The sequence below is a fragment of the Odocoileus virginianus genome, unplaced genomic scaffold (genome assembly GCF_023699985.2).
Source record: "Odocoileus virginianus isolate 20LAN1187 ecotype Illinois unplaced genomic scaffold, Ovbor_1.2 Unplaced_Contig_7, whole genome shotgun sequence".
Lineage (NCBI taxonomy): Eukaryota > Metazoa > Chordata > Mammalia > Artiodactyla > Cervidae > Odocoileus > Odocoileus virginianus.
In genome coordinates, this window is record NW_027224324.1 from 2,058,380 (window position 1) to 2,082,098 (window position 23,719).

Genomic DNA, 23,719 nt, shown 5'->3' on the forward strand with positions numbered 1-23,719 from the left:
GAACTGACTCTGATGCATTCATTTTTTGTAGCTGAGTGATATTCCATTGTATATATGTACCACAGATTCTGTATCCATTCATCTGTTGGTGGACATCAAGGTTGCGTCTGTGTCCTCAGTTCAGTTCAGTTGCTCAGTCATGTCTGACTCTTTGTGACCCCGTGGACTGCAGCACGCCAGGCCTCCCTGTCCATCACCAACTCCCAGAGCTTACTCAAACTCATGTCCATCGAGTCGGTGATGCCATCCAACCATCTCATCCTCTGTCATCCCCTTCTCCTCCTGCCCTCAATCTTTCCCAGCATCAGGGTCTTTTCCAATGAGTCAGCCCTTCGCATCAGGTGGCCAAAGTATTGGAGCTTCAGCTTCAGCATCAGTCCTTCCAGTGAACATTCAGAACTGATTTCCTCTAAGATTGACTGGTTTGAACTCCTTGTAGTCCAAGGGACTCTCAAGAGCCCTTCCTGTGTCCTAGGCATTGTAAAAAGAACTGCAGTGAACATTGGGCTACATGTGTCTCTTTCTGTTATGGTTTTCTCAGAGTATATGCCCAGCAGTGGGATTGTTGGGTCATATGGTAGTTCTGTTCCTAGTTTTTTAAGGAATCTCCATACATGTTCTCCATAGTGGCTGTATCAGTTTGCATTCCCACCAACAGTGCAAGAGGGTTCTCTTTTCTCCACATCCTTCTCCAGCATTTATTGTTTGTAGATTTTTAATAATGGTCATTCTGACAGTGAGGTGATAACCTCATTGTAGTTTTGATTTGCATTTCTCTAATGATAGTGATGTTGAGCATCTTTTCATGTGTTTGTTGGCCATCTGTATGTCTTCTTTGGAGAAATGTCTGTTTAGGTCTTCTGCCCATTTTTTGATTGAGTTGTTTGTTTTTCTGGTATTGAGTTGCATGAGCTGCTTGTATATTTTGGAAATTAATCCTTTGTCATTGTTTCACTTGCAATTATTTTCTCCCATTCTGAGAGTTGTCTTTTAATCTTGTTTATTGTTTCCTTTGCTGTGCAAAGCTTTTAAGTTTAATTAACTCCCATTTATTTACTTTTGTTTTTCTTTCCATCATTCTAGGAGGTGGGTCAAGAAGTATTTTGCTGTGATGTATATCAAAAAGTGTACCGCCTATGTTTTCCTCTAAGAGCTTTATAGTTCCTGGCCTTACATTTAAATCTTTAGTCCATTTTGAATTTATTTTTGTATATGGTGTTAGAAAGTGCTCTACTTTCATTCTTTTACATGTAGCTGTCCAGAAATCCCAGCACTGCTTACTGAAGAGGCTGTCTTTTCTCCACTGTATATTCTTGCCTCCTTTGTCAGAGTTAAGGTGCCCGTAAATGTGTGGGTTTGTCTCTGGGTTTTCTGCCTTGTTCCGTTTGTCTGTATTTCTGTCCTTGTGCCAGCACCACGCTGTCTTAGTGACTAGCTTGTAGGACAGTCTGAAGTCGGGAAGGCTGATTCCTCCAGCGCCGTTCTTTTTCAAGACTGCTTTGGCTGTTTGGGATCTTTTGTGTTTCCATATAAATTGTGAAATTGCTTTGTTCTTGTTCCGTGAAAAATACCGTTGGTAGTTTAATAGGGATTCCTTTGAATCTGTAGATTACTTTGGGTAGTGTAGTCATTTTCACAACATTGATTGTTCCAATCCAAAAATGTTATATCTCTCCGTCTGTTTATGTCATCTTTGATTTCTTTTATCAGTTTTTTTTTTTTAATAGTTTTCTGCATAGTGGTCTTTTGTCTCTTCAGGTAGGTTAATCCATAGGTGTTTTATTCTTTTCATTTTGAAGGGAATTGTTTCCTTAACTTCTCTTTCTCATTTTTCATTATTAGTGCATAGGAGTGCAAGGGATTTCTGTATGTTAATTTTATATCCTGTGGCTTTACTGTATTCATTGATTAGCTCTAGTAATTTTCTGGTGGAATCCTTAGGGTTTTCTATGTGTAGTATCATGTTACCTGCATCTAGTAAGGATTTTTCTTCTTTTCTGATCTGAATTCCTTTTATTTATTTTTTCTTCTGATTGTTGTGGCTAGAACTTCCAAAATTATGTTGAATAATAGTGGCAAGAGTGGGCACCCTTGTCTTGTTCCTGATCGTAGATGAAATGCTTTCCGTTTTCAACATTGAGAATAATACTGGTTGTGGGTTTGTTGTATATGGCTTTTATTATTTTGAGGTGGGTTCCTTCTATGTGTATTTTCTGGAGAGTTTTTTAAAAATCAAATGGGTGTTCAATTTTGTCAAAAGCTTTTTCTGGATGATCGTATGGTTTTTATCTTTCAGTTTGTTGATATGGTGTATCACATTGATTGATTTGCATATACTGAAGAATCTTTGCATCCCTGGGATGAATCCCACTTGATCATGGTGTATGGTCCTTTTAATGTGTTGTTGGAGTCTGCTGGAATTTTGTTGAGGATTTTGCTTCCTTGTATGTTCTTAATTTTTTTTTGAATGCCAGTGTAATGTGAAACAATCAAGAGTGTAGTAAGCAGTATTTATGCTTTTGTTTTGTCTGGTTCTTAGTGGGGGAGTTTGGATCAGTCTGGGTGGGAGATAGGTGGGTTTGCGTTATGTTGTTTCTGTTTCTCTCACTGAACCACAGGTTGCAGGTTCCTCTGGAGTTGCCTTGTGTTTCGGTGGTGCTTCAGGTTTTTCTCAGTGTCTGTAGCTGCCTCAGTTTTCTTCTGTCCTGAGTGCCTGCAGCATAGAGGTGTCCTCCCACCCAGCGGCACGCTCTGCCCTTCCCCTGTAGTAGACTGCTGTGCGGTTATTTGAGGTCTCTGTTCTCTGTCTTGGTTCAGCTTCACTCTTATCTAGGGTTGGTTTATCAGCCTGAGCTCTGGGAGTTGAATTTCCATAGCATTCCTCTCTTTCCCATGAGAGCCAAACATTTGCCTTGCATCAGTGGTTGATGTTTTGTGGGAGGGTGCTTCCTGTCCCTCACCCGATGGGAGGAGTCCTTTGAGGGTTGCGGTATAGGTTCCTGAGCCTCCTGCCCTCCTTTAGTGGCCGTGGATCTTTCCTTGTGTCTTGGAGGTGACAGAGTTTGCTGCTCTTCTTCTTACAGGGCAGAAAGGTCAGGGTGGGAGATAGACGGTGCAGCATGTTTTGCAGCAGCTGCTGTTCTCTTAGATGCCTGCCCACTGGACGTGTCTGTCCTCCTTTCTGTCCCCCAGCTTCCCTTATATGGAGACGTCCTTGGAAGGCAGTCTGTAAGCGTGAGCTCCCCTTGGGTCTGGGGCTGCCGGCAGTTCTAACACAGGCAGGCTGTTTTACATGCATTCTTAGCAAACTGAAAATGTTAGTTGATGTCTTGCTTGTATGCTAGTGGGCATCCTCCTCATGATTTGCCGTAGATAACCTAGTGCTATCCTCAAGAAAAGTGTTTTATAGTTAATCAACCTTTCTTATTTTAGGGTAGGAGTGAATCCTTGATGAATATTGAACTTTGAAAAATTTAACATTAATGGCATTTCTATATATTCTTACTTACTGTTTTTATTACTTAACAAATCTATCAGTTTTGAAAAATATTTTAAAATCTCCAGCTCAAGTTCTTCTTGCATTTCTCATATTTTTATGCTGTTGGTTTCTTATAGTTCTATGTTCTTCATACATATACTTTATATCATTGCATAATGTTCTGTTTTACTCTCTTTGGTGAGTTCAGCCATTAATTGAACCTTGTCTGATATACCATTGCCTTTGTTTTCTTTCTTTTATCTGTATATTTTTGTCTACCCAGTTTAATAAATTTTTTATTTCTTTTATCTTTTTGTAATCATGTGTAGCTGGGTTATATTTCATAATGGAGATTTATAATCTCTTTATTTAATAAGAGATTTTAAACTTCATATTTAGTGTAATGACTGATATAACTGATTTTTATTCTTGTCATCTTTATGCTCATTACTTTCTTGTTATTGTATTTTAATTTTCCCTATTTTTGCTGTCCAAGTCACTGTTCATCCTTTTCCCCTCTCTTATTAAGTGGTACTCATACCTTTATTTGATGATTTACTTACTCTTCCCCTTTCATAATCAGATGCACCTGACTTTTATTTGATAGCTAGAACTCAGCCATTTTCTCCACAAAACATGATTCTTCCCAGTGGGATGTTCATTTCTGTATTACTTCCCTCTTCTCCTTGCTGTCACCCACTGCTCCCTCCAACCTCTGGCTACTGTACAAGCTTGGAGATGCTTTTATCTTCCTGCCTGCCAGCTTTGATGAAATGGTGTGTTACTTAATCTAATTTGTTTAAAAATATATTTTTGTATTGCTTATAAAGTTTCATAGAAAGAACATGTCTGAGTATCATTCTTTTGGCGATGACAGTTGAACAATACTCATAAAACATAACTGTTGTTGAGTAACTAATAATTACCAAAGATCATAATTGTACAATATTGAAAAATACAGAAGAAAATACAATTGTTGGAGGGCAGTTGCTCGGCAGTGTTGTGTTGGCCTGTGCCACACATCACGAATCAGCCCCAGGCACACACGTCTCCCTGCCTCTGAGCCTCTCCCAGTTCCCGGCACACCTGAGCCCTCTGGGTTGTCACCGAACAGAGCGGAGCTGTCTGTGTCACGCAGCGAACTCTCCCTGGCTGCCTGCTTACACACATGGTAATGTTCACGTTTCCATGCTGTGCTCCCCGTCGTCTCTCTCCACTGTTCTGTGTGTCTGTGTCTGCACTCCTGCCTTGCAGATAGCTTCATCAGTACCATATTTCTAGATTTCGTATGGATGCTGTAATAGACAGTATTTGTGTTGCTCTGACTTCACTTTGTAGAATAGGCTCTAGGTTCATCCACCTCATTAGAACTGACTTGAATGCATTATTTTTTATAACTGAGTAATACTCTGTTGTCTGTATGCACCACAGATTGCATATCCATTCATGTGTTGGTGGACATCTGGGTTGCTTCCATGTCCTAGCTCTTGTGAGATGTGCTGCAGTGACGTTGGGGTACACGTGTCTCCTTCAGTGGTGGATGCCCAGGGGTGGGGTTGTTGGATCAGATGGTGGTTCTGTTCCTGGTTTTTTAAGGGGTCTCTGTACTGTCTTCCCTGGTGGCTGTGCCTGTTTACATTCTCACCAGCAGTGCAAGAGGATTCCCTTTTCCCACAGCCTCTCCAGCATTTATTATTTGTAGATTTTTTAATGATGGCCATTCTGACCAGTGTGAGGTGAAACCTCTTTACCCAGTTAATTATGTTATATTAACTTTGTGTGTTTGCACACCAGCTGTTCATTTTCTTCTGATTTCTGCTGTTTGTTCTGGCTCATTTGTTTAGAGATGTTTTGCAGTTCTTCTTCTCATAACATGTGGATAATACTCTGTCTGAATCTGTGTGTATCGTCAAGTAGCTCTCCTTCCCATCTGACTGTGAAGGATCTACTGACTGGGTAAGTGATTCCCAGGTTCTTGTGTTTCTCTTTCAGCTTACTCTCCAAAGATATTTAACTAGGCCATTATGTTTTTCAGTTTTAGAAGCGTCTTTATTGAGTGCTGCACTTGAATATCCTTAAATTCCCTTCCGTAATTGACATATTTGATTTATTTATTTATTTGGCCATGCTTCATGGCTGTGGGATTTTAGTTCCCCAACCAGGGATTGAACCAAGACCATCAACAGTGAAGCATGGAGTCTTAACCACTGGACCTCCAGGAGATTCCAATGTAATTCCCTTTAATTAAAGTACTCTCTCCTACACATGTTCTGTTTTACAATATGGGTCTTGTTTTTCCCTTTGCTCTCCGTCGTAGGCGGCTGGACCGTTGGCACAGGCCGTTTGCCGTGGTGGTTTTACCTGGCTCACGGCTGGCTGTTGGGAGCACTGGTGTCAGCCCTGCCCCGTGGGCAGAAGGCGCGGCGCTGCCGCGGGCCTGCGGTGGCACGTGGGCTCTCAGGCCCCTGCAAGCTTTCTGGTCTCCCTGCACGTTGCTGGGCTGCAGGGATAGGGCGGACTGTGGGCCGTGGTCCGCCTCCTGTGACTCTCAGCTGCTTTACGGGATCTCCTGGCTCCCAGTCCCCAGCACTGCCTCTCTGCTGCTTTCCAGTGAAGCGCTCGGGCTGTCTGGGAGAATGCCCACACCAGCTCTGTGCCAGGACCTAGGGTGTCGCTCCTACAGCTTCCCATACGTGCTCATGGAAGCTGCTCTGCTCAGGAGAACAGTGGCCTGGCGCTGCGGTTGCAGGAAGGGTGCTCGGTTCAGGTTGCCGTGTTCCAGAGCCGCTTCTCCTTCACAGCTCTCCTGCATTTCCCGTGTCATGCTCCTTTCATAACTGGTGCATTTCATAAAGATGTTTCTGCTTTATCCTGGGCATGAGTGCAGTTCTTTGCCTGATACTTGCTCTGTCAGCTCAGAGTAACAGACAGCTGCAGTAATCTAAACCTCAGAGGTTATGGTCTCTCAGTAACAAGGTGGGCATTTGCTACTATCAGTTCAGTGGCTCCAGATAGCAGGTGGACATGTTTGCAATTCTCTTGGGCTTAAAATGGCTGCGTTAGCCCCAGGTATAGTGATCTTCTTCCAGATGAGGATAAAGAGGAAATAACCAAGGCATTAGGGTGTTTGTTACCTGCCGACTTAGCTCGCATTCAAGAGCTTTTGTGGTAGGTTCATACTATGATTTCTGCTTCCAGGTTGTTAGCTCTCCTCTCTGCCTAAATGGAGAGCTGATAATGTAGTTTTTCTGCCTAGATACATTAGTACCCTCAGTACCCTCACAAAGGTCAGTGTTCTAATACTAAGGAGAAAGGAAAAGAAGATTGGATATTTTTCATATTGAACTTTTTAGAAATGCACTTTATTGGTGGCCTACTTGAATTGCAAGAGCACACATATGCACAATAGTTAGCCTTGAAATATAATTATATTCTAAGTGGGGACTCTAGACTCCTTTTGTGAAGAACATTATTTTACATATAAATGATTCAACTGCAGATTGATTCACTTTAGTATAACTTGTTTCATTTATATGTATATGTGTTTTATTTGCTGAACCATTTCAAAGTAAATTACAGACATTATGACCATTCATTCCTCCATATTTCAGCTATAAGGACATTTTCCTAAATAGCCATACTATCATTTTAGCATCGAACAAAAATAAGTGATTTCTTAATGTCTTCTAATTTCAGCCCATATTCAAATTACTCTAAGTACCTCTGAAATGTTTTTATAGCTGTTTATTTTTGAACCAGAATTCTCATGGACCACTTCTTATGCTTGGTTGTGTCTATTAAATCTCTCTTTAACACTCTCCCTCTTCCCATTCCCTTAAAAACAAAACAAAACAACAAAAAGTTACTCTCTGAAGAGAGCAGGCTCTTTGTTTGTGGTATGTATCACTATCTGGATTTATCTGATTGTTTTCCCAAGGCACACTATTTAACATGTTTCTCTGTTGGTGGTGGTGTTCAGGTGCTAAGTCATGTCGACACTTCTGCAATCCCATGAACTGTCCAGGAGACAGGCTCCTCTGTCCATGGGATTCTCTAAGTAAGAATACTGGAGTGGGTTGCCATTTCCTTCTCCGGGGGATCTTCCCAACCCAGGGATTGAACCCAGGTCTCCTGCACTGCATGCAGACTCTTTACCACTGTGCTGCCCGGGAGCCCTATTTGTTTCTTTGTCATCTGTATTTCTTCTAATCTGAGAGTTAGATATGCACTTTAAAACAACAACAACAACACACTGCTGTATATTACACACTTCTCTCTGCCCTCAGGATGCTTCTTATGTTGCAGGAAGCAATGCAGTCTTGGCAGTGGGAGACAGGAAGGAACATAGGCGGCATCTCCTGCTCCCCTCTTACATGTTTCACCTTGTGCTCCCTTCTAGATGGTGGGGTCTCCCCACGTGCCTGGTGAGAGACTGGACAAGGGCAAGAGGTCTGTGGATGTCCACTTGCCCTCTGGAGGTGCCTGGAGAGTTTAGCAAACACCCCTGTCACATGTCCCTATGACAGACACTGGAGAATGACGGGCTGGAATGATTTACTTCATAGTGTGTTTTAGCAGCAGGCATCTAATATGGTCTTTCTCTTAGTAATACCAACACTGCGTTGATGCAGTTTTTCCATTGTAAAGATGTAACTGATAATCTGTAGGTTCAAACTGTAAATACCTATTTTACTGTCATCATTTGAAAATCTTTGCCTGAATCAGTTACATTATTAGGGATTTCAAAATGGGGATTTCACTTGAACGTTCCTCCTCCTTTCATAAATTAGATTCCTCTGTAAAGAAGAGCTTTCCTTCATCGTCTACTGCTGTCTGGTTATCCTGCAGTAGCATTATTGTTGAAAAGAAGAGAACATGCTTAGTTCTTTCTCTTTATTATTTTTTATTGGCTATTATGGCAAATGAGGTGTTTCAAAAATTCTTCTCTTCTCTTCCTGGCAATCACTATGGACTTAAGAATTTGTTAATGTTTCAATTACACTCTTGTTCTCTTTGATTCTCAAATTGTTCTAAATTTGGCCTATGGGCACTAGGATTTGAAAGCTGAAAGGAATCTTAGAAATCAGCTAATCCATATCTATGACTTCCCAGGTGCTTTAGTTGTAAAGAATCTGCCTGCCAGTGCAGGAGACACGGGTTTGATCCCTGGGTTGGGAAGATCCCTGGAGAAGGAAATGACAACCCACTGCAGTATTCTTGCCTGGAAAATCCCATGGACAGAGGAGCCTGGCAGGTTACAGTCCATGGGGTTGCAAAGGGTCAGACATGACTGAGTGACTAAACAACAAGGAATCTTAGAAATCAGCAAATCTAGAGCTCCAAGCTTTATAGCCGAGGAAACTGAAGCTCAGAAGTTTGTTACGCTCTGTTGTGTCACAGGTGGTCATTGGCAGAGCAGCGGTGAGGATGCAGATCTCTGGAGTCCTCAGCACTTTCCTCACCGAGTGAAGCTCTGCAGTAAAAGCTTGCTTTCACGTTCTTGCTAATAATATTACTCAAAATGACAGAAAATGGCCCACATGTTTTCAGTCACACTCTTTTATTAAAAGTTATTGTCTAGTCTGGTGGGTCCCAAGTTGAATAGATATTTATCTGCATTGTTTAGAAAGAGCAAAGAAGCACTGTTGTAGTCTCAGCATTGAGCCAGTCTGAGAAGTGAGTTTGACTTGACTTGGTGTCCGCAGGTTGAACTTGTCTTACAGTCACATTTTATTTGATCTACATAGAATTTTGGAAACTTGAAATTCATTGCCTATATATATATATATATATATATATATAAAATACTGATTTCATATACAAATTTAAATTGTCAGTTTCACTAAAATATTCAGTTGGAATTGAAAATGTTCAGTTGGAGTTGAAAAGCTTTATAAATGTGCATGTCCCTCCACCTCCCTTCCTGGCCACTCCCTGCTGTTTCCTGTATATAGTTTTGTCTGATGTTGTGCTGCTTTCCCGCCTCATTCTGTAAGCCTTTGGGTTAGATAGTTGGAAGCAAGGAATTCTAGGAAGATTTCTTGAATATAGTCACAGGTTGAAGGTAGTAATATGGAGGTAGACACATGAACAGCAAGAAAATGGTAGAGTTGATAGTTTTTTTTGCTGGTAGTATGAGATCTTCAACAGCTAAATCACAAAGTAAAACCAATGATGACAAGAAGTCAGCTAGAAATTTTTGAAATTTTCAAAGAGATAGTTTGAAATGTTGCTTTCCTTCTAGTCATTAATTATGAACCTCATGTTAGGTGTTGAATAGGCTCATGCACCTGATCAGAAAGATCCCCTACAGAAGGGAATGGTAACCCACTGCAGTATTGCTTGGGAAATCCCATGGACAGAGGAGTCTGGTGGGCTATGGTCCATGGGGTTGCAAAGAGCAACTGAAAACACACATGCATAAATAATTTATATTATGATGAATCCTATGAAATTTTCATGTATCAAAAATGGTCAAATATTAGCAATTTGATACAGTTCAACCAAAAGAAAAAAGTTCTATGTATATGGAGTGAGCGCCCTAAATCATCCTTCCATTGGTACATTACCCAAGCAAGTTTGAAGCCTGCTGAGGTAGGAGAAGCTTATTCTTAGAAGGATCATAGAAAATGGTTAGTGAATAAAGCTGTGTATACATTAAAATTACGATGATGAGAAAGTACTGCTGGGGTAGTAGAAATGACAGTGGACAGAGAGAGGACGGGGCTGGATTGCAGGTGCTGGGTTCTTTAGAGGAATCTAAGAGTGGGTCCAGTAAGTATAAAAACTTCATCAAAAGCCTGATATAAATTGTTTTAATTATCTTCAGTGTTTCTTACCACAAATATATGGATAGCTAAGAGTTAAATATTGATATTTTATTATCTTGCAGCCACAGAAACTCAAGTTTATTTGATCACATCATTCCAGTATACTCACTAGGGTGCTTTGAAGGCAATTTTACCAAATACAGAGAGCTAAATTTAAATTTATTGCCTCTATCTGAATTTTATGTCAGTGTATTTCAAATTGAATTGCAGCCCATTGATGTGTTGTGAAATTAATTTGATTATTCACTTCTGTCAAAACTAGTGTTTTTTTCAAAAGTGAAGTAAAATTGAGTAGAAAATATGAAATACATTGTATAGAGTAAGGGCAGTGTTATTTCAAGAAGTTTACATTTTAGTTTTTAAAGTGTGTGTTTGTGTGTACAGTTGACCTTTGAACAACGTGGGAGTTAATCCACACATAAAATATAGTTGGCCCTCCACATCTGCAGTTCTTCCACACCTGTGGATTCAACCAACCAGGATGATGTGATTAAAATATCCATGTTTAAGTGGACCCATGCAGTTCAAACTGTGTTAAGGGTCAGCTGTGTATATGTGAATATACTAGAATGAGATGCAGAATGTATTTCTTGGCTTGAGTAAAAAATTTGAAAGCCATGTTTATTATAGTTTGGTAGTTTGATTTTATGACAAAGTGATTGCTCACTATTAGTAGCAAAGCTTTAAACTCACACTCCTGATTCTTAATTTGAGTTTTCAAAACTTAAGAACTTTAGCATAATCTTACTAGGTCTGCATCTAAGGAGGTGTTTTCCCCCCCAACCCCAGTCATTTACTTGGGTTTCTGTCTCTTTTCAGGCGTTTGAACTCTGCTTAATTGCTCGACACACTTTTCTGTTTTCTGTAGATTTGTGCCATGGAGGGGAACTGACTGGCATGGGTGCATCTCTTTGGAAAGAGTGTCCTCAGATGGTTTTCTTTTGCAGCAGTTGCTGAAGGCTAAATATAGGACGAAGTGGAGTAAAAAGTTGAACTATATATGCATTAATACCAAATCCTCAACTTTGTTGCCCAAAGCACACCTTAATACTTGGTTTCTGTCTTCAAGTTTGGCTGAAATAGCCAAATAGCAGTCTGCCTGTTGGTGTGCTTGTTTCTGGTTTATTTAGGACTATAGTTTTGATTTCAGGAGTCTTTCTAGCGTTTTCTGCCTCCTAGTTAAAATTCAGCAGTGGATCTCCCAGACTCTGCTGTTGCTTGTCACCTCTCAGAGCCTCTCTCCTTTGTCAGGTGAGGGCCTGGGTGGTTGTTGCTGGTCAGTCGCTCAGTCGTGTCTGACTCTCTGCTGCCCTGTGCGCTGCAGCCCGCCAGGCCCCTATGTCCGTGGGACTCCCCAGGCAAGAATACTGGAGTGGGTTGCCATTTTCTTCTCCAGGGGATCTTCCAGACCCAGGGATTGAACTCCTTGCTTCCTGCATTGGCAGGCAGATTCTTCACCACTGAGCCACCAGGGAACTGGGTTAGCTAGTTGTACTTCCTTTAAGCTTTAACACTTAACTGTTGCCAGGAGTTGCGTTTTTCTGTTCATTCAGTCATTTGTAGTCCTTGAAACACTATTTTGGTGGTTCCCCCCCTTCACAGTGTTCATGAGGAGTTCCACCGTGTCCATATGGAGGCGAGGGTTCTACTGTAGGGTAGTCATGGGAGGTTTGGGGGAGGCTCACAAGGACACGCGGAATCCGTGTCTTCTCCGCACCATGTCTGTGTCACGCCTGGCTGGACAAGCACGACCCCGCTCCCAGTACCTCCAGCCCCTGCTTGATGGCCTCAGTTGTGAAGGCAGTGTTGCTCACCATCCACCCTGCCTCACAGATGCCTTCTTGTTGGGGCCACTCCTGGTTTTGCCAGCGGTTCTTACCTGGGAATTTGTCTATACACAGCTTCCAACATCCCACTCCCAGAGATTCTGATTTTAATAAGCTCAGGATTCTGAACTTGAAACAAGCGACCCTGCTGAATGAATCTCTTGACGGTGATTCAAAGCTCGTCTTTGGAGAAGCCCGGGTTCATGGAGTGCCTCCTTGGTTGGTTGAAGGATTGGCAGGAGAATTTAAGCTTTATTTATGAACAGTCTTCCTTTGAGAATGGCAAGCCTACTTCTTTCTGTTCATAATTGGGATGAATTTATGGTTTTTATGGAAATCAGGTGATTTTCTGCCTGGTAGGCTTGTCTCTCAAGCTAGGCAAGACTCTGCTTCTCATGGCTGCAGAAGTTTGAAACAGTAAAGTATGATGTTCAGAGTCTTGTCAGAATGTAAATGTTGAGCAATTTAACCCTTTTGTGTTGGCTGCTGTGTTGTGGTTTCATGCTCTTTGGCTAAAAATAGATTAAGTTGGATTTTAGATATGTAAATATTTTCTGTTGGGTAAATTACTTAATATTTTAAATGTGTTTCAATCATTGGGCAGGAGATTTAGAGAAAAAATTTTTCCAGAAGAGAAATAATAGTTTATTTTTGTATCATGATTATTGTTCTAATTCATTTTCCATATAATCATTACTACTCAGGGTGAAAAGTTTGGACCATTTGCTGGAGAGAAGAGAATGCCTGAAGATTTGGATGAAAATATGGATTACAGGTTGATGTGGGAGGTGAGGATGTGATTATATTGAAATATTTAAAATATGTTTCTCTATATATGAATATTTGATTTATATTTAATAAATGTAATTTATATTATCATATATTATTTATAATATAAATATTAAATATAATTTATATTTAATAATATAAATGAATATTTAATTCATTTATAAGGCTAAGTTAATAGATATTGATACTAGTTGACTAAGCATTGAATGTTTTAATTTTAAGGAACCCGAGTACCTTGAGAGTTTAACATTTAAAAAAAAACTGTTGAAATATGTAACTAGAAATTATTCTATAACTCTGGATCAGTTTATATATTTCATCATTAAAAATATTTAATTAATTAATTAATTTGTTTGACTTCACCAGTTCTTATTTGTAGCATGTGAGATCTTCGGTCTCTGCTGTGGCATGTGGGTTTTTTTCATGCTGCATGTGAACTCTTAGTTGTGGCATGTGGGATCCAGTTCCCTGACTAGGGATTGAACCTGGGCCCCTGCACTGGGAGCCTGGAGTCTTAGCCACTGGACCACCAGGAAAGTCACTATACTTCATCATTAAAAACAAATCATTCATGAATAAGGATGTTTGGATTTCAAAATAAGCATATTCTTGTTATGGATTTAGAATTTGATTTCTGAAAATGAAATTATATTTTTTGTTTAACTTTTATTTCCCAATTGCAGTTCTAATTGCACAGAAACATTTCTGAGCTTTATATTGGAACAAAAATCCCAGCTTAAAATGTACCTTATTTCTAAAAACATACATTTAAAGAACTATGACACTGTAGATAGTCTTTTGCAATCTAAAGTCTCTCTAATGCAGGAATTTATATATGCAAATGCACATATGTATATATTATGTGTATATTTGGAGAATTTTGATCCTAGCTTATGTCACTTATTTTCATTACTGTTGTTTTCTAATCTTTAGAAAAAAAAGGGCCTAGAGGGTACAGAGGTGTGGATATTGTTCAATAAAAAGCTGGAAAAGGAAACTCAGTCCCAAGAATTTTATTTGGTGGGTTCCATGAGGAGGGTGGGAGCTGAGATATGTGTGGATGGGGCTGAGAGAAGTAGGATCATTAAATCAGAAAGGGATATAGTGCTGGGCCTGAGAACTACGCATACGATGTCTCTCTGAACGTGCATTTATCAGTTAGGATCACAAGAAAAACAGAGGGGGGTGTGTGTGTGTGTCTGTGTCTGTGTGTTTCTGTGTGTGTGTGTGTGTCTGTGTGTTTTGTGTTTCTGTGTGTGTGTCTGTGTGTGTGTCTGTGTGTTCTGTGTGTGTCTGTGTGTGTCTGTGTGTTTCTGTGTGTGTCTGTGTGTCTGTATGTGTGTGTGTCTGTCTGCTGTGTGTGTCTGTCTGTGTGTGTGTGTTTCCCCCAAGGACTTGGCTTACATGATTGTTGGGGTGGCATGTTGGAACCTGTAGGCTGGAAACTCAGACAGGAGTTAATACTCCAGTCTTGAGGAAGAACTTCTCGAGCATAGCTCAGTTTTTGCAGTTAAGTCCTTTGGTTTGGTCAAACGCCATTCTCAGTACTGACAATAATCTCCTTTATTTAAAGTCAGCTGATTGTAGGTGTTGGCCGCATCTGTAAAACACCTTCAGCGAAACCTGGGTTACTGTTTGAGTACATAACTGGGTACTGCCATCTGACCAAACTGACACACAAAACTGTACTATCTGCAAGGAAAACAGATTTTTAAGCATCACCGTATTGCTGACACTGCTGGATGTGGGGAGTGGGGTGGCTTGAGAGGGAGATTCTTGAAAGATTTCTGAAGTGCAGGTGATGGAAAATGGAAATTTTATAATATAGTCTTTAAGTGGAAAATATTACAGGTTTACCTTAATTTAATATGCTGTTTTAATTGTTTATGTTTATAAACCTAAAGATATTTCTAATGCCCTTAACTGTTTTTCTGGGCTTCCCTGGTGGCTCAGATGGTAAAGTGTCTGCCTGCAATGTGGGAGACCTGGGTTTGATCCCTGCATTGGGAAGATCCCCTGGAGAAGGAAATGGCAACCCACTCCAGTTTTCTTGCCTGGGAAATTCCATGAATGGAGGAGCCTGGTAGGCTATAGTCCATGGGGTCACAAAGAGTCTGACACGACTGAGCAACTTCACTGGGTTTCTGTTTTTCTATAAGGTCTTAACTTTCTTAGCAATCAATTTTTTTTCCATAAAGATTTTCAAAAATTGAACATTTATGTGACAAAATAACTTCAATAAGCCATAAATGATAAAAACATCAATTATTAAAGAGGTCATTAATGACTTTTGATATTTGTTTTATTGTCTCAAAGTTTTAATGTAGTGGTCAGGTTAATATCTTGCACAGCTGGTAATGCTAAGCAGATAATGATTATCATTTTTACTTTGAAAAAGAAGTCTTCCATGTGGGAAACTTACGGAGGCTGTCAGTGGTACAGCAGACCTTATCTTTGCATTATGTAATCCTGTGGTTCTGTGGTATCTTTATTGTTTGTTTTTACATACCAATAATATACCCAGTTCTCTCACTTTTCTACCCAAAGAGCTACTGATTATAAAATCAGCCTATGTTCAGGTAGTGTTACACTCACGTAATGATCGCTGTTCTCCATTTTCTTTTTATTTTATGCCTGTTTTGATTAAACAGTATTTGTACTTGTGACCCAGTTCAAAAGGGTACTGGTGAAGTCTCCCTGTGCCCCACAAGCCCCTCTTCTCACCTAAGAGCTTGGATTCCTTTAGTCCAGGCTTCACTTGCCTCTCCCTCCTGGACTCCTTCCTTCCGAGCCTGCTCTTCAGGATGCCTTGTTGCTGGGCTCTGCGCTGCACTCTTGCGCTGCTGGGCGGGGCAGAGGACTCTCTCAGTGTTATAGCTTCTTGGGGGAGCATTTGAAAAACAATCAGCAATCTGAAAAAACAATCTGAACTGCAGCAGAGGTTTGCTGCTTGCTAGCTTTAGTTCTGTTCCTTATTGTGTTAATGGAGAAAACGGTTTTCTAGCCTTGAGATGTATTCTTCAAGTCCATTTTTGCTGTTTTAGCTTTGGAGCTGCCAGGATTCAGAGGGTGCACAGAGAAAGGAGGATGACTGGTTCTACTGCAGTCTTCCCCTCTTGGAACCCTTTGAACCCTCTCAAAGGGAGATAGTGGGCCTTCCCTCCTCTGGTGGGTAAATTGGGACCAGTTATTTAAGTCATTTCTAACAGTGGAAAAGAATACGCCTACCAGTGCAGGAGATGCGGGTTCAGTCCCTGGGTTGGGAAGATCCCCTGGAAAAGGGAATGGTAACCCCCTCCAGTATTCTTATGTGGGAAATCCCATGGACAGAGGAGCCTGGCAGACCCAGTCTCTGAGGTCACAAGAGTCAGACACAACTTAGTGACTAAATACACATAGTATACCCCGTAACTCTAGAGTGAGCCACTCACAGCTCTCATGTGTGGTCCCTCTCAAGCCAGTGGTTGCCTGTGTTGTGGTTATGGAGCGTGAGCCAGGTAGTGTTGTGGTTATGGAGCGTGAGCCAGGTAGTGCTGTGGTGTCTGCAAAATGACGCTGTCCAAGAGGGCGTGTGGCATGATACCTCTTTGTCAGTTTATATTTTGGTTATGCTGCCCACGGTTGTGGTGGACAAGTCCAAGGGCCGCTAGGTGGGCATTTCACAGCAGAAATCCTGGAGGTACTGGTGAGGGTTGTGCTTACTGGTGTGCCTGAGTCCCTGTTAGTGTGGGCCAGGTGTAGAGGGGCCTGAGGGTTTCAGTGGGGAGCACTGACTTTGCTGCAGCCTCCCCGCTCCCTGCTGAGGGGCAGCTTGGTGCTCACCGATGCCTGCTGCTTCAGAGCATTCACCGGCACCTCAGCCTCCCTTTGTGTTGGCCACCAGGGTTTGAGATTGGGGTCTTAAGAGACTGTCTTCTCTGTCCTTATATCTCCTTGATACCTCAGGCTTTTCTTTTGAAATTAACTGCATCAGCAAAGGAATTCTGGATTTCTGAAGCCCTGGGCCAATTATAGAGCTTGAAGTTGGAAACCAGTGCTCCACCATAAATGCTTCTCATTGTTCGTTTGTGGAATGTGTGCAGTTGTCTGTATTGTAGTCTGTTCCTTCCTTAAGTAGAAGTCTTTCTGCATACTTTTTCCCAGGTGGTTTGGAGTCTGAGATACATTTTCTTCTGTTCTCTACCTGCTCAGACTTGATCTAAGACCAAAATCCATTGAAGTAATTGAGAGTTTGCTCAAACTCTCAATAATCTTTACTTTTAAATCTCCAGGTTCGTCTCTTTGTATAATATTTTCTTCAGTATTTCAAACTGCAGCTCGAATACCTTTTCTCCAGGCTCTGTGTCTCATTCTAGCGCGTATCTTTAAGTGTTGGTACCTTTATATTGTGTGGGCTTTTCTAGTGGCTCAGTGGTAAAGAATCCACAGGAGATGTGGGTTTGATTTCTGGGTCAGGAAGATCCCCTGGAGAAGGAAATGGCCACCCACTCCAGTATTCTTGCCTGGGAAATCCCATGGACAGAAGGAGCCTGGTGGGCCACAGTCCATGGGGTCGCAAAAGAGTCAGACACAACATAGTGACTAAACATAAACCACCTATAGATTACAACACAGACTGTGCATTTCACTGCTGCCTGCCCAGCCAGTGATTCGGGTATTCCACAGTGGCTGTTGACAAATCCAGTGTCTTCTTGAAGCCTCCAAATGGCTCTGCTCTGTTGGCAGGACATTTTATCTTCGCTTCTTTTCCCGGGGCATCCTCTTGCGTTGTCTGCAAGGGATTTTTTTGTGTGTAGAAACTGGCCTGGGAAGTTCTCAGAGCTTGGCCTTGTTCTGATGGTTCCAGTTGAGTCATTTATTCCCAAACTCTCCATCTATTCTGAGATCACAGAGTTCTCAGCCCCATTATTCTCTTTCTCTCCCTCTCGGGGTGGGTTTGTTCTCTGCTCAGTCTTTGAACAATTCCACTGAGGTGGTGTGACCTGAGCCAGGTTGAACCAGGATGCCACGCCCCGGGGTTCAGTACTCCTGGACGGTCCCTCTGTGGGCAGATCGTTCTTGCAGTTAGCCAGCTATGAACTCACATGCAGAATCCCAGATAGCAACCAGAGACTCCAATGAAATATTCCAGTCCTGAGTGATGTTTTTATTAAAATCAAATCTCTTTTACTTAGATTTATTTTTTTTTTTTTATTTATTTTTATTTTTATTTTTTTCCATTTATTTTTATTAGTTGGAGGCTAATTACTTTACAACATTGCAGTGGTTTTTGTCATACTTTGAAATGAATTAGCCATGGATTTACATGTATTCCCCATCCTGGTCCCCCCTCCCACCTCCCTCTCCACCCCATCCCTCTGGGTCTTCCCAGTGCACCAGGCCCGAGCACTTGTCTCATGCATCCAACCTGGGCTGGTGATCTGTTTCACCCTAGATATACATGTTTCGATGCTGTTCTCTTGAAACATCCCACCCTCGCCTTCTCCCACAGAGTCCAAAAGTCTGTTCTATACATCTGAGTCTCTTTTTCTTTTTTTGCATATAGGGTTATCGTTACCATCTTTCTAAATTCCATATATATGTGTTAGTATACTGTAATGGTCTTTATCTTTCTGGCTTACTTCGCTCTGTATAATGGACTCCAGTTTCACCCATCTCATTAGAACTGATTCAAATGAATTCTTTTTAATGACTGAGTAATATTCCATGGTGTATATGTACCACAGCTTCCTCATCCATTCGTCTGCTGATGGGCATCTAGGTTGCTTCCATGTCCTGGCTATTATAAACAGTGCTGTGATGAACATTGGGGTGCACGTGTCTCTTTCGGATCTGGTTTCCTCAGTGTGTAAGCCTAGAAGTGGTATTGCTGGGTCATATGGCAGATCTATTTCCAGCTTTTTAAGGAGTCTCCACACTGTTTTCCATAGTGGCTGTACTAATTTGCATTCCCACCAACAGTGTAAGAGGGTTCCCTTTTCTCCACACTCTCTCCAGCATTTATTGCTTGTAGACTTTTGGATAGCAGCCATCCTGACTGGCGTGTAATGGTACCTCATTGTGGTTTTGATTTGCATTTCTCTGATAATGAGTGATGTTGAGCATCTTTTCATGTGTTTTTTTTGCCATCCGTATGTCTTCCTTGGAGAAATGTCTGTTTAGTTCTTTGGCCCATTTTTTGATCTGGGTCATTTATTTTTCTGGAATTGAGCTGCAGGAGTTGCTTGTATATTTTTGAGATTAATCCTTTGTCTGTTGCTTCATTTGCTATTATTTTCTCCCAATCTGAGGGCTGTCTTTTCACCTTGCTTATAGTTTCCTTTGTTGTGCAAAAGCTTTTAAGTTTCATTAGGTCCCATTTGTTTATTTTTGCTTTTGTTTCTAAAATTCTGGGATGTGGGTCATAGAGGATCCTGCTGTGATTTATGTTGAGAGTGTTTTGCCTATGTTCTCCTCTAGGAGTTTTATAGTTTCTGGTCTTACATTTAGATCTTTAATCCATTTTGAGTTTATTTTTGTGTATGGTGTTAGAAAGTGTTCTAGTTTCATTCTTTTACAGGTGGTTGACCAGTTTTCCCAGCACCACTTGTTAGAGAGGTTGTCTTTTTTCCATTGTATATCCTTGCCTCCTTTGTCGAAGATGAGGTGACCATAGGTTCGTGGATTTATCTCTGGGCTTTCTATTCTGTTCCATTGATCTATATTTCTGTCTTTGTGCCAGTACCATACTGTCTTGATGACTGTGGCTTTGTAGTATAGTCTGAAGTCAGGCAGGTTGATTCCTCCAGTTCCATTCTTCTTTCTCAAGGTTACTTTGGCTATTCGAGGTTTTTTGTATTTCCATACAAATTGTGAAATTATTTGTTCTAGTTCTGTGAAAAATACCGTTGGTAGCTTGATAGGGATTGCATTGAATCTATTTGGGTAGTATAGCCATTTTGACAATATTGATTCTTCCAATCCATGAACACGGTATATTTCTCCATCTGTTTGTGTCCTCTTTGATTTCTTTCATCAGTGTTTTATAGTTTTCTATGTATAGGTCTTTTGTTTCTTTAGGTAGATATACTCCTAAGTATTTTATTCTTTTTGTTGCAATGGTGAATGGTATTGTTTCCTTAATTTCTCTTTCTGTTTTCTCATTGTTAGTGTATAGGAATGCAAGAGACTTCTGTGTGTTAATTTTATATCCTGCAATTTGACTGTATTCATTGATTAGCTCTAGTAATTTTCTGGTAGAGTCTTTAGGGTTTTCTATGTAGAGGATCATGTCATCTGCAAACAGAGAGAGTTTCACTTCTTCTTTTCCTATCTGGATTCCTTTTACTTCTTTTTCTGCCCTGATTGCTGTGGCCAACATTTCCAAAACTATGTTGAATAGTAGTGGTGAGAGTGGGCACCCTTGTCTTGTTCTTGATTTCAGGGGAAATGCTTTCAATTTTTCACCATTGAGGGTGATACTTGCTGTGGGTTTGTCATATATAGCTTTTATTATGTTGAGGTATGTTCCTTCTATTCCTGCTTTCTGGAGAGTTTTAATCATAAATGGATGTTAAATTTTGTCAAAGGCTTTTTCTGCATCTATTGAGATAATCATATGGTTTTTATCTTTCAATTTGTTAATGTGGTGTATTACAGTGATTGATTTGCGGATATTAAAGAATCCTTGCATTCCTGGGATAAATGCCCACTTGGTCATGGTGTATGATTTTTTTAATATGTTGTTGGATTCTGTTTGCTAGAATTTTGTTAAGGATTTTTGCATCTATCTTCATCAGTGATATTGGCCTGTAGTTCTTTTTTTGTGGCATCTTTGTCTGGTTTTGGAATTAGGGTGATGGTGGCCTCATAGAATGAGTTTGGAAGTTTACCTTCTTCTGCAATTTTCTGGTAGAGTTTGAGTAAGATAGGTGTTAGCTCTTGCCTAAATTTTTGGTAGAATTCAGCTGTGAAGCCATCTGGTCCTGGGCTTTTGTTTGCTGGAAGATTTCTGATTACAGTTTCTATTTCCTTGCTTGTGATGGGTTTGTTAAGATCTTCTATTTCTTCCTGATTCAGTTTTGGAAAGTTATACTTCTCTAAGAACTTGTCCATTTCTTCCAAGTTGTCCACTTTATTGGCATAGAGCTGCTGGTAGTAGTCTCTTATGATCCTTTGTATTTCAGTGTTGTCTGTTGTGATCTCTCCATTTTTGTTTCTAATTTTGTTAATTTGGTTCTTCTCCCTTTGTTTCTTAATGAGTGTTGCTAATGGTTTGTCAATTTTGTTTATTTTTTCAAAAAACCAGCTTTTAGCTTTGTTGATTTTTGCTATGGTCTCTTTAGTTTCTTTTGCATTTATTTCTGCCCTAATTTTTAAGATTTCTTTCCTTCTACTAACCCTGGGGTTCTTCATTTCTTCCTCCTCTAGTTGCTTTAGGTGTAGAGTTAGGTTATTTATTTGACTTTTTTCTTGTTTCTTGAGGTAGGCCTGTAATGCTATGAATCTTCCCCTTAGCACTGCTTTTACAGTGTCCCTTAGGTTTGGGGTTGTTGTGTTTTCATTTTCATTCATTTCTATGCATATTTTGATTTCTTTTTTGATTTCTTCTATGATTTGTTGGTTATTCAGAAGCGTGTTGTTAGCCTCCATATGTTTGAATTTTTAATAATTTTTTTTCCTGTAATTGAGATCTAATCTTACTGCACTGTGGTCAGAAAAGATGACTAGAATGATTTCAGTTTTTTTGAATTTACCAAGACTAGATTTATGGCCCAGGATGTGATCTATTCTGGAGAAGGTTCCGTGTGCACTTGAGAAAAAGGTGAAGTTGATTGTTTTGGGGTGAAACGTCCTATAGATGTCAATAAGGTCTAGCTGGTTCATTGTGTCCTTTAAAGTTTGTGTTTCCTTGTTCATTTTCTGTTTAGTTGATCTATCCATAGTTGTGAGTGGGGTATTAAAGTCTCCTACTATTATTGTGTTACTATTAATTTCCTCTTTCATACTTGTTAGTGTTTGCCTCACATATTGTGGTCCTCCTATGTTGGGTGCATATATATTTATAATTGTTATATCTTCTTCTTGGATTGATCCTTTGATCATTATGTAGTGTCCATCTTTGTCTCTTTTCACAGCCTTTATTTGAAAGTCTATTTTATCTGATATGAGTATTGCGACTCCTGCTTTCTTTTGGTCTCCGTTTGCGCGTGGAATATTTTTTTCCAGCCCTTCACTTTTAGTCTGTATGTGTCCCTTGTTTTGAGGTGGGTCTCTTGTAGACAGCATATATAGGGGCCTTGCTTTTGTATCCATTCAGCCAGCCTTTGTCTTTTGGTTGGGGCATTCAACCCATTTACATTTAAGGTAATTATTGATAGGTATGATCCCGTTGCCATTTATTTTGTTGTTTGGGGTTCACGTTTATACTACCTTTCTGTGTTTCCTGTCTAGAGAAGATCCTTTAGTATTTGTTGAAGAGCTGGTTTGGTGGTGCCGAATTCTCTCAGCTTTTGCTTGTCTGTAAAGCTTTTGAGTTCTCCTTCATATCTGAATGAGATCCTTGCTGGGTAGAGTAATCTAGGTTGTAGGTTGTTCTCTTTCATTACTTTAAGTATGTCCTGCCATTCCCTTCTGGCCTGAAGGGTTTCTATTGATAGATCAGCTGTTATCCTTATGGGAATCCCTTTGTGTGTTATTTGTTGTTTCTCCCTTGCTGCTTTTAATATTTGTTCTTTGTGTTTGATCTTTGTCAATTTGATTAATATGTGTCTTGGGGTGTTTCGCCTTGGGTTTATCCTGTTTGGGACTCTCTGGGTTTCTTGGACTTGGGTGGCTACTTCCTTCCCCATTTTAGGGAAGTTTTCAGCTATTATCTCCTAGAGTAACTTCTCATGGCCTTTCTTTTTGTCTTCTTCTTCTGGGACTCCTATGATTCGAATGTTGGGGTGTTTCACATTGTCCCAGAGGTCCCTGAGGTTGTCCTCATTTCTTTTGATTCTTTTTTCTTTTTTCCTCTCTGCTTCATTTATTTCCACCATTTTATCTTCTAACTCACTTATCCTATCTTCTGTCTCTGTTATTCTACTCATGGTTCCCTCCAGGGTGTTTTTGATCTCATTTATTTCATTATTAATTTTTAATTGACTTTTTAAAATTTCTTCTAGGTCCTTGTTAAACCTTTCTTGCATCTTCTCAATCTTTGTCTCCCAGGCTATTTATTTGTAACTCCATTTTGTTTTCAAGATTTTGGATCATTTTTATTATCATTATTCTAAATTCTTTTTCAGGTAGATTCCCTATTTCCTCCTCTTTTGTTTGACTTGGTGGGCTTTTTTCATGTTCCTTTAGCTGTTGGGTATTTCTCTGCCTTTTCATCTTGTTTAGATTGCTGTGTCTGGAGTGGGCTTTCTGTATTCTTGTGGTCTGTGGTTCCTTTTTATTGTGGAGGTTTCACCCAGTGGGTGGGGTTGGATGATTGGTTTGTCAAGGTTTCCTGGTTAGGGAAGCTTGTGTCAGCGTTCTGGTGCGTGGAATTGGATTTCTTCTCTCTGGAGTGCAATGGAGTGTCCAGTAATGAGTTTTGCAATGGGTCTCTGTGTTAGGTGTGACTTTGGAGAGCCTGTATGTTGACACTCAGGTCTATGTTCCTGCATTGCTAAAGAATTTGCATGGTATGTCTTGTACTAGAGCTTATTGGCTCTTGGGTGGTGGTTGGTTTTAGTGTAGGTATGGAGGCTTTTGGATGGTCTCTTATTCCTTAATGTTCCGTGTAGTCAGGAGTTTTCTGGTTTTCTCAGGTTTTGGGCTTAAGTCTC

At 40.4% G+C, this 23,719-nt stretch overlaps 1 protein-coding gene across 4 annotated transcripts in view; it reads left to right on the forward strand.

Annotated features, from left to right (window-relative positions):
• PRDM5 (PR/SET domain 5) overlaps positions 1–23,719 on the forward strand; it is a 257,926-nt gene that overhangs the window by 14,729 nt on the left and 219,478 nt on the right. For all 4 annotated transcript variants that reach the window (XR_011486377.1, XM_070463856.1, XM_020916542.2 and 1 more), the window contains exon 2: positions 12,839–12,922. Coding sequence is in view for 3 of the 4 variants with exons in the window: in XM_070463856.1 (XP_070319957.1) it covers positions 12,839–12,922 (84 nt within the window). In the remaining variant the exon portion in view is untranslated. The remainder of the gene's footprint in view (positions 1–12,838; positions 12,923–23,719) is intronic.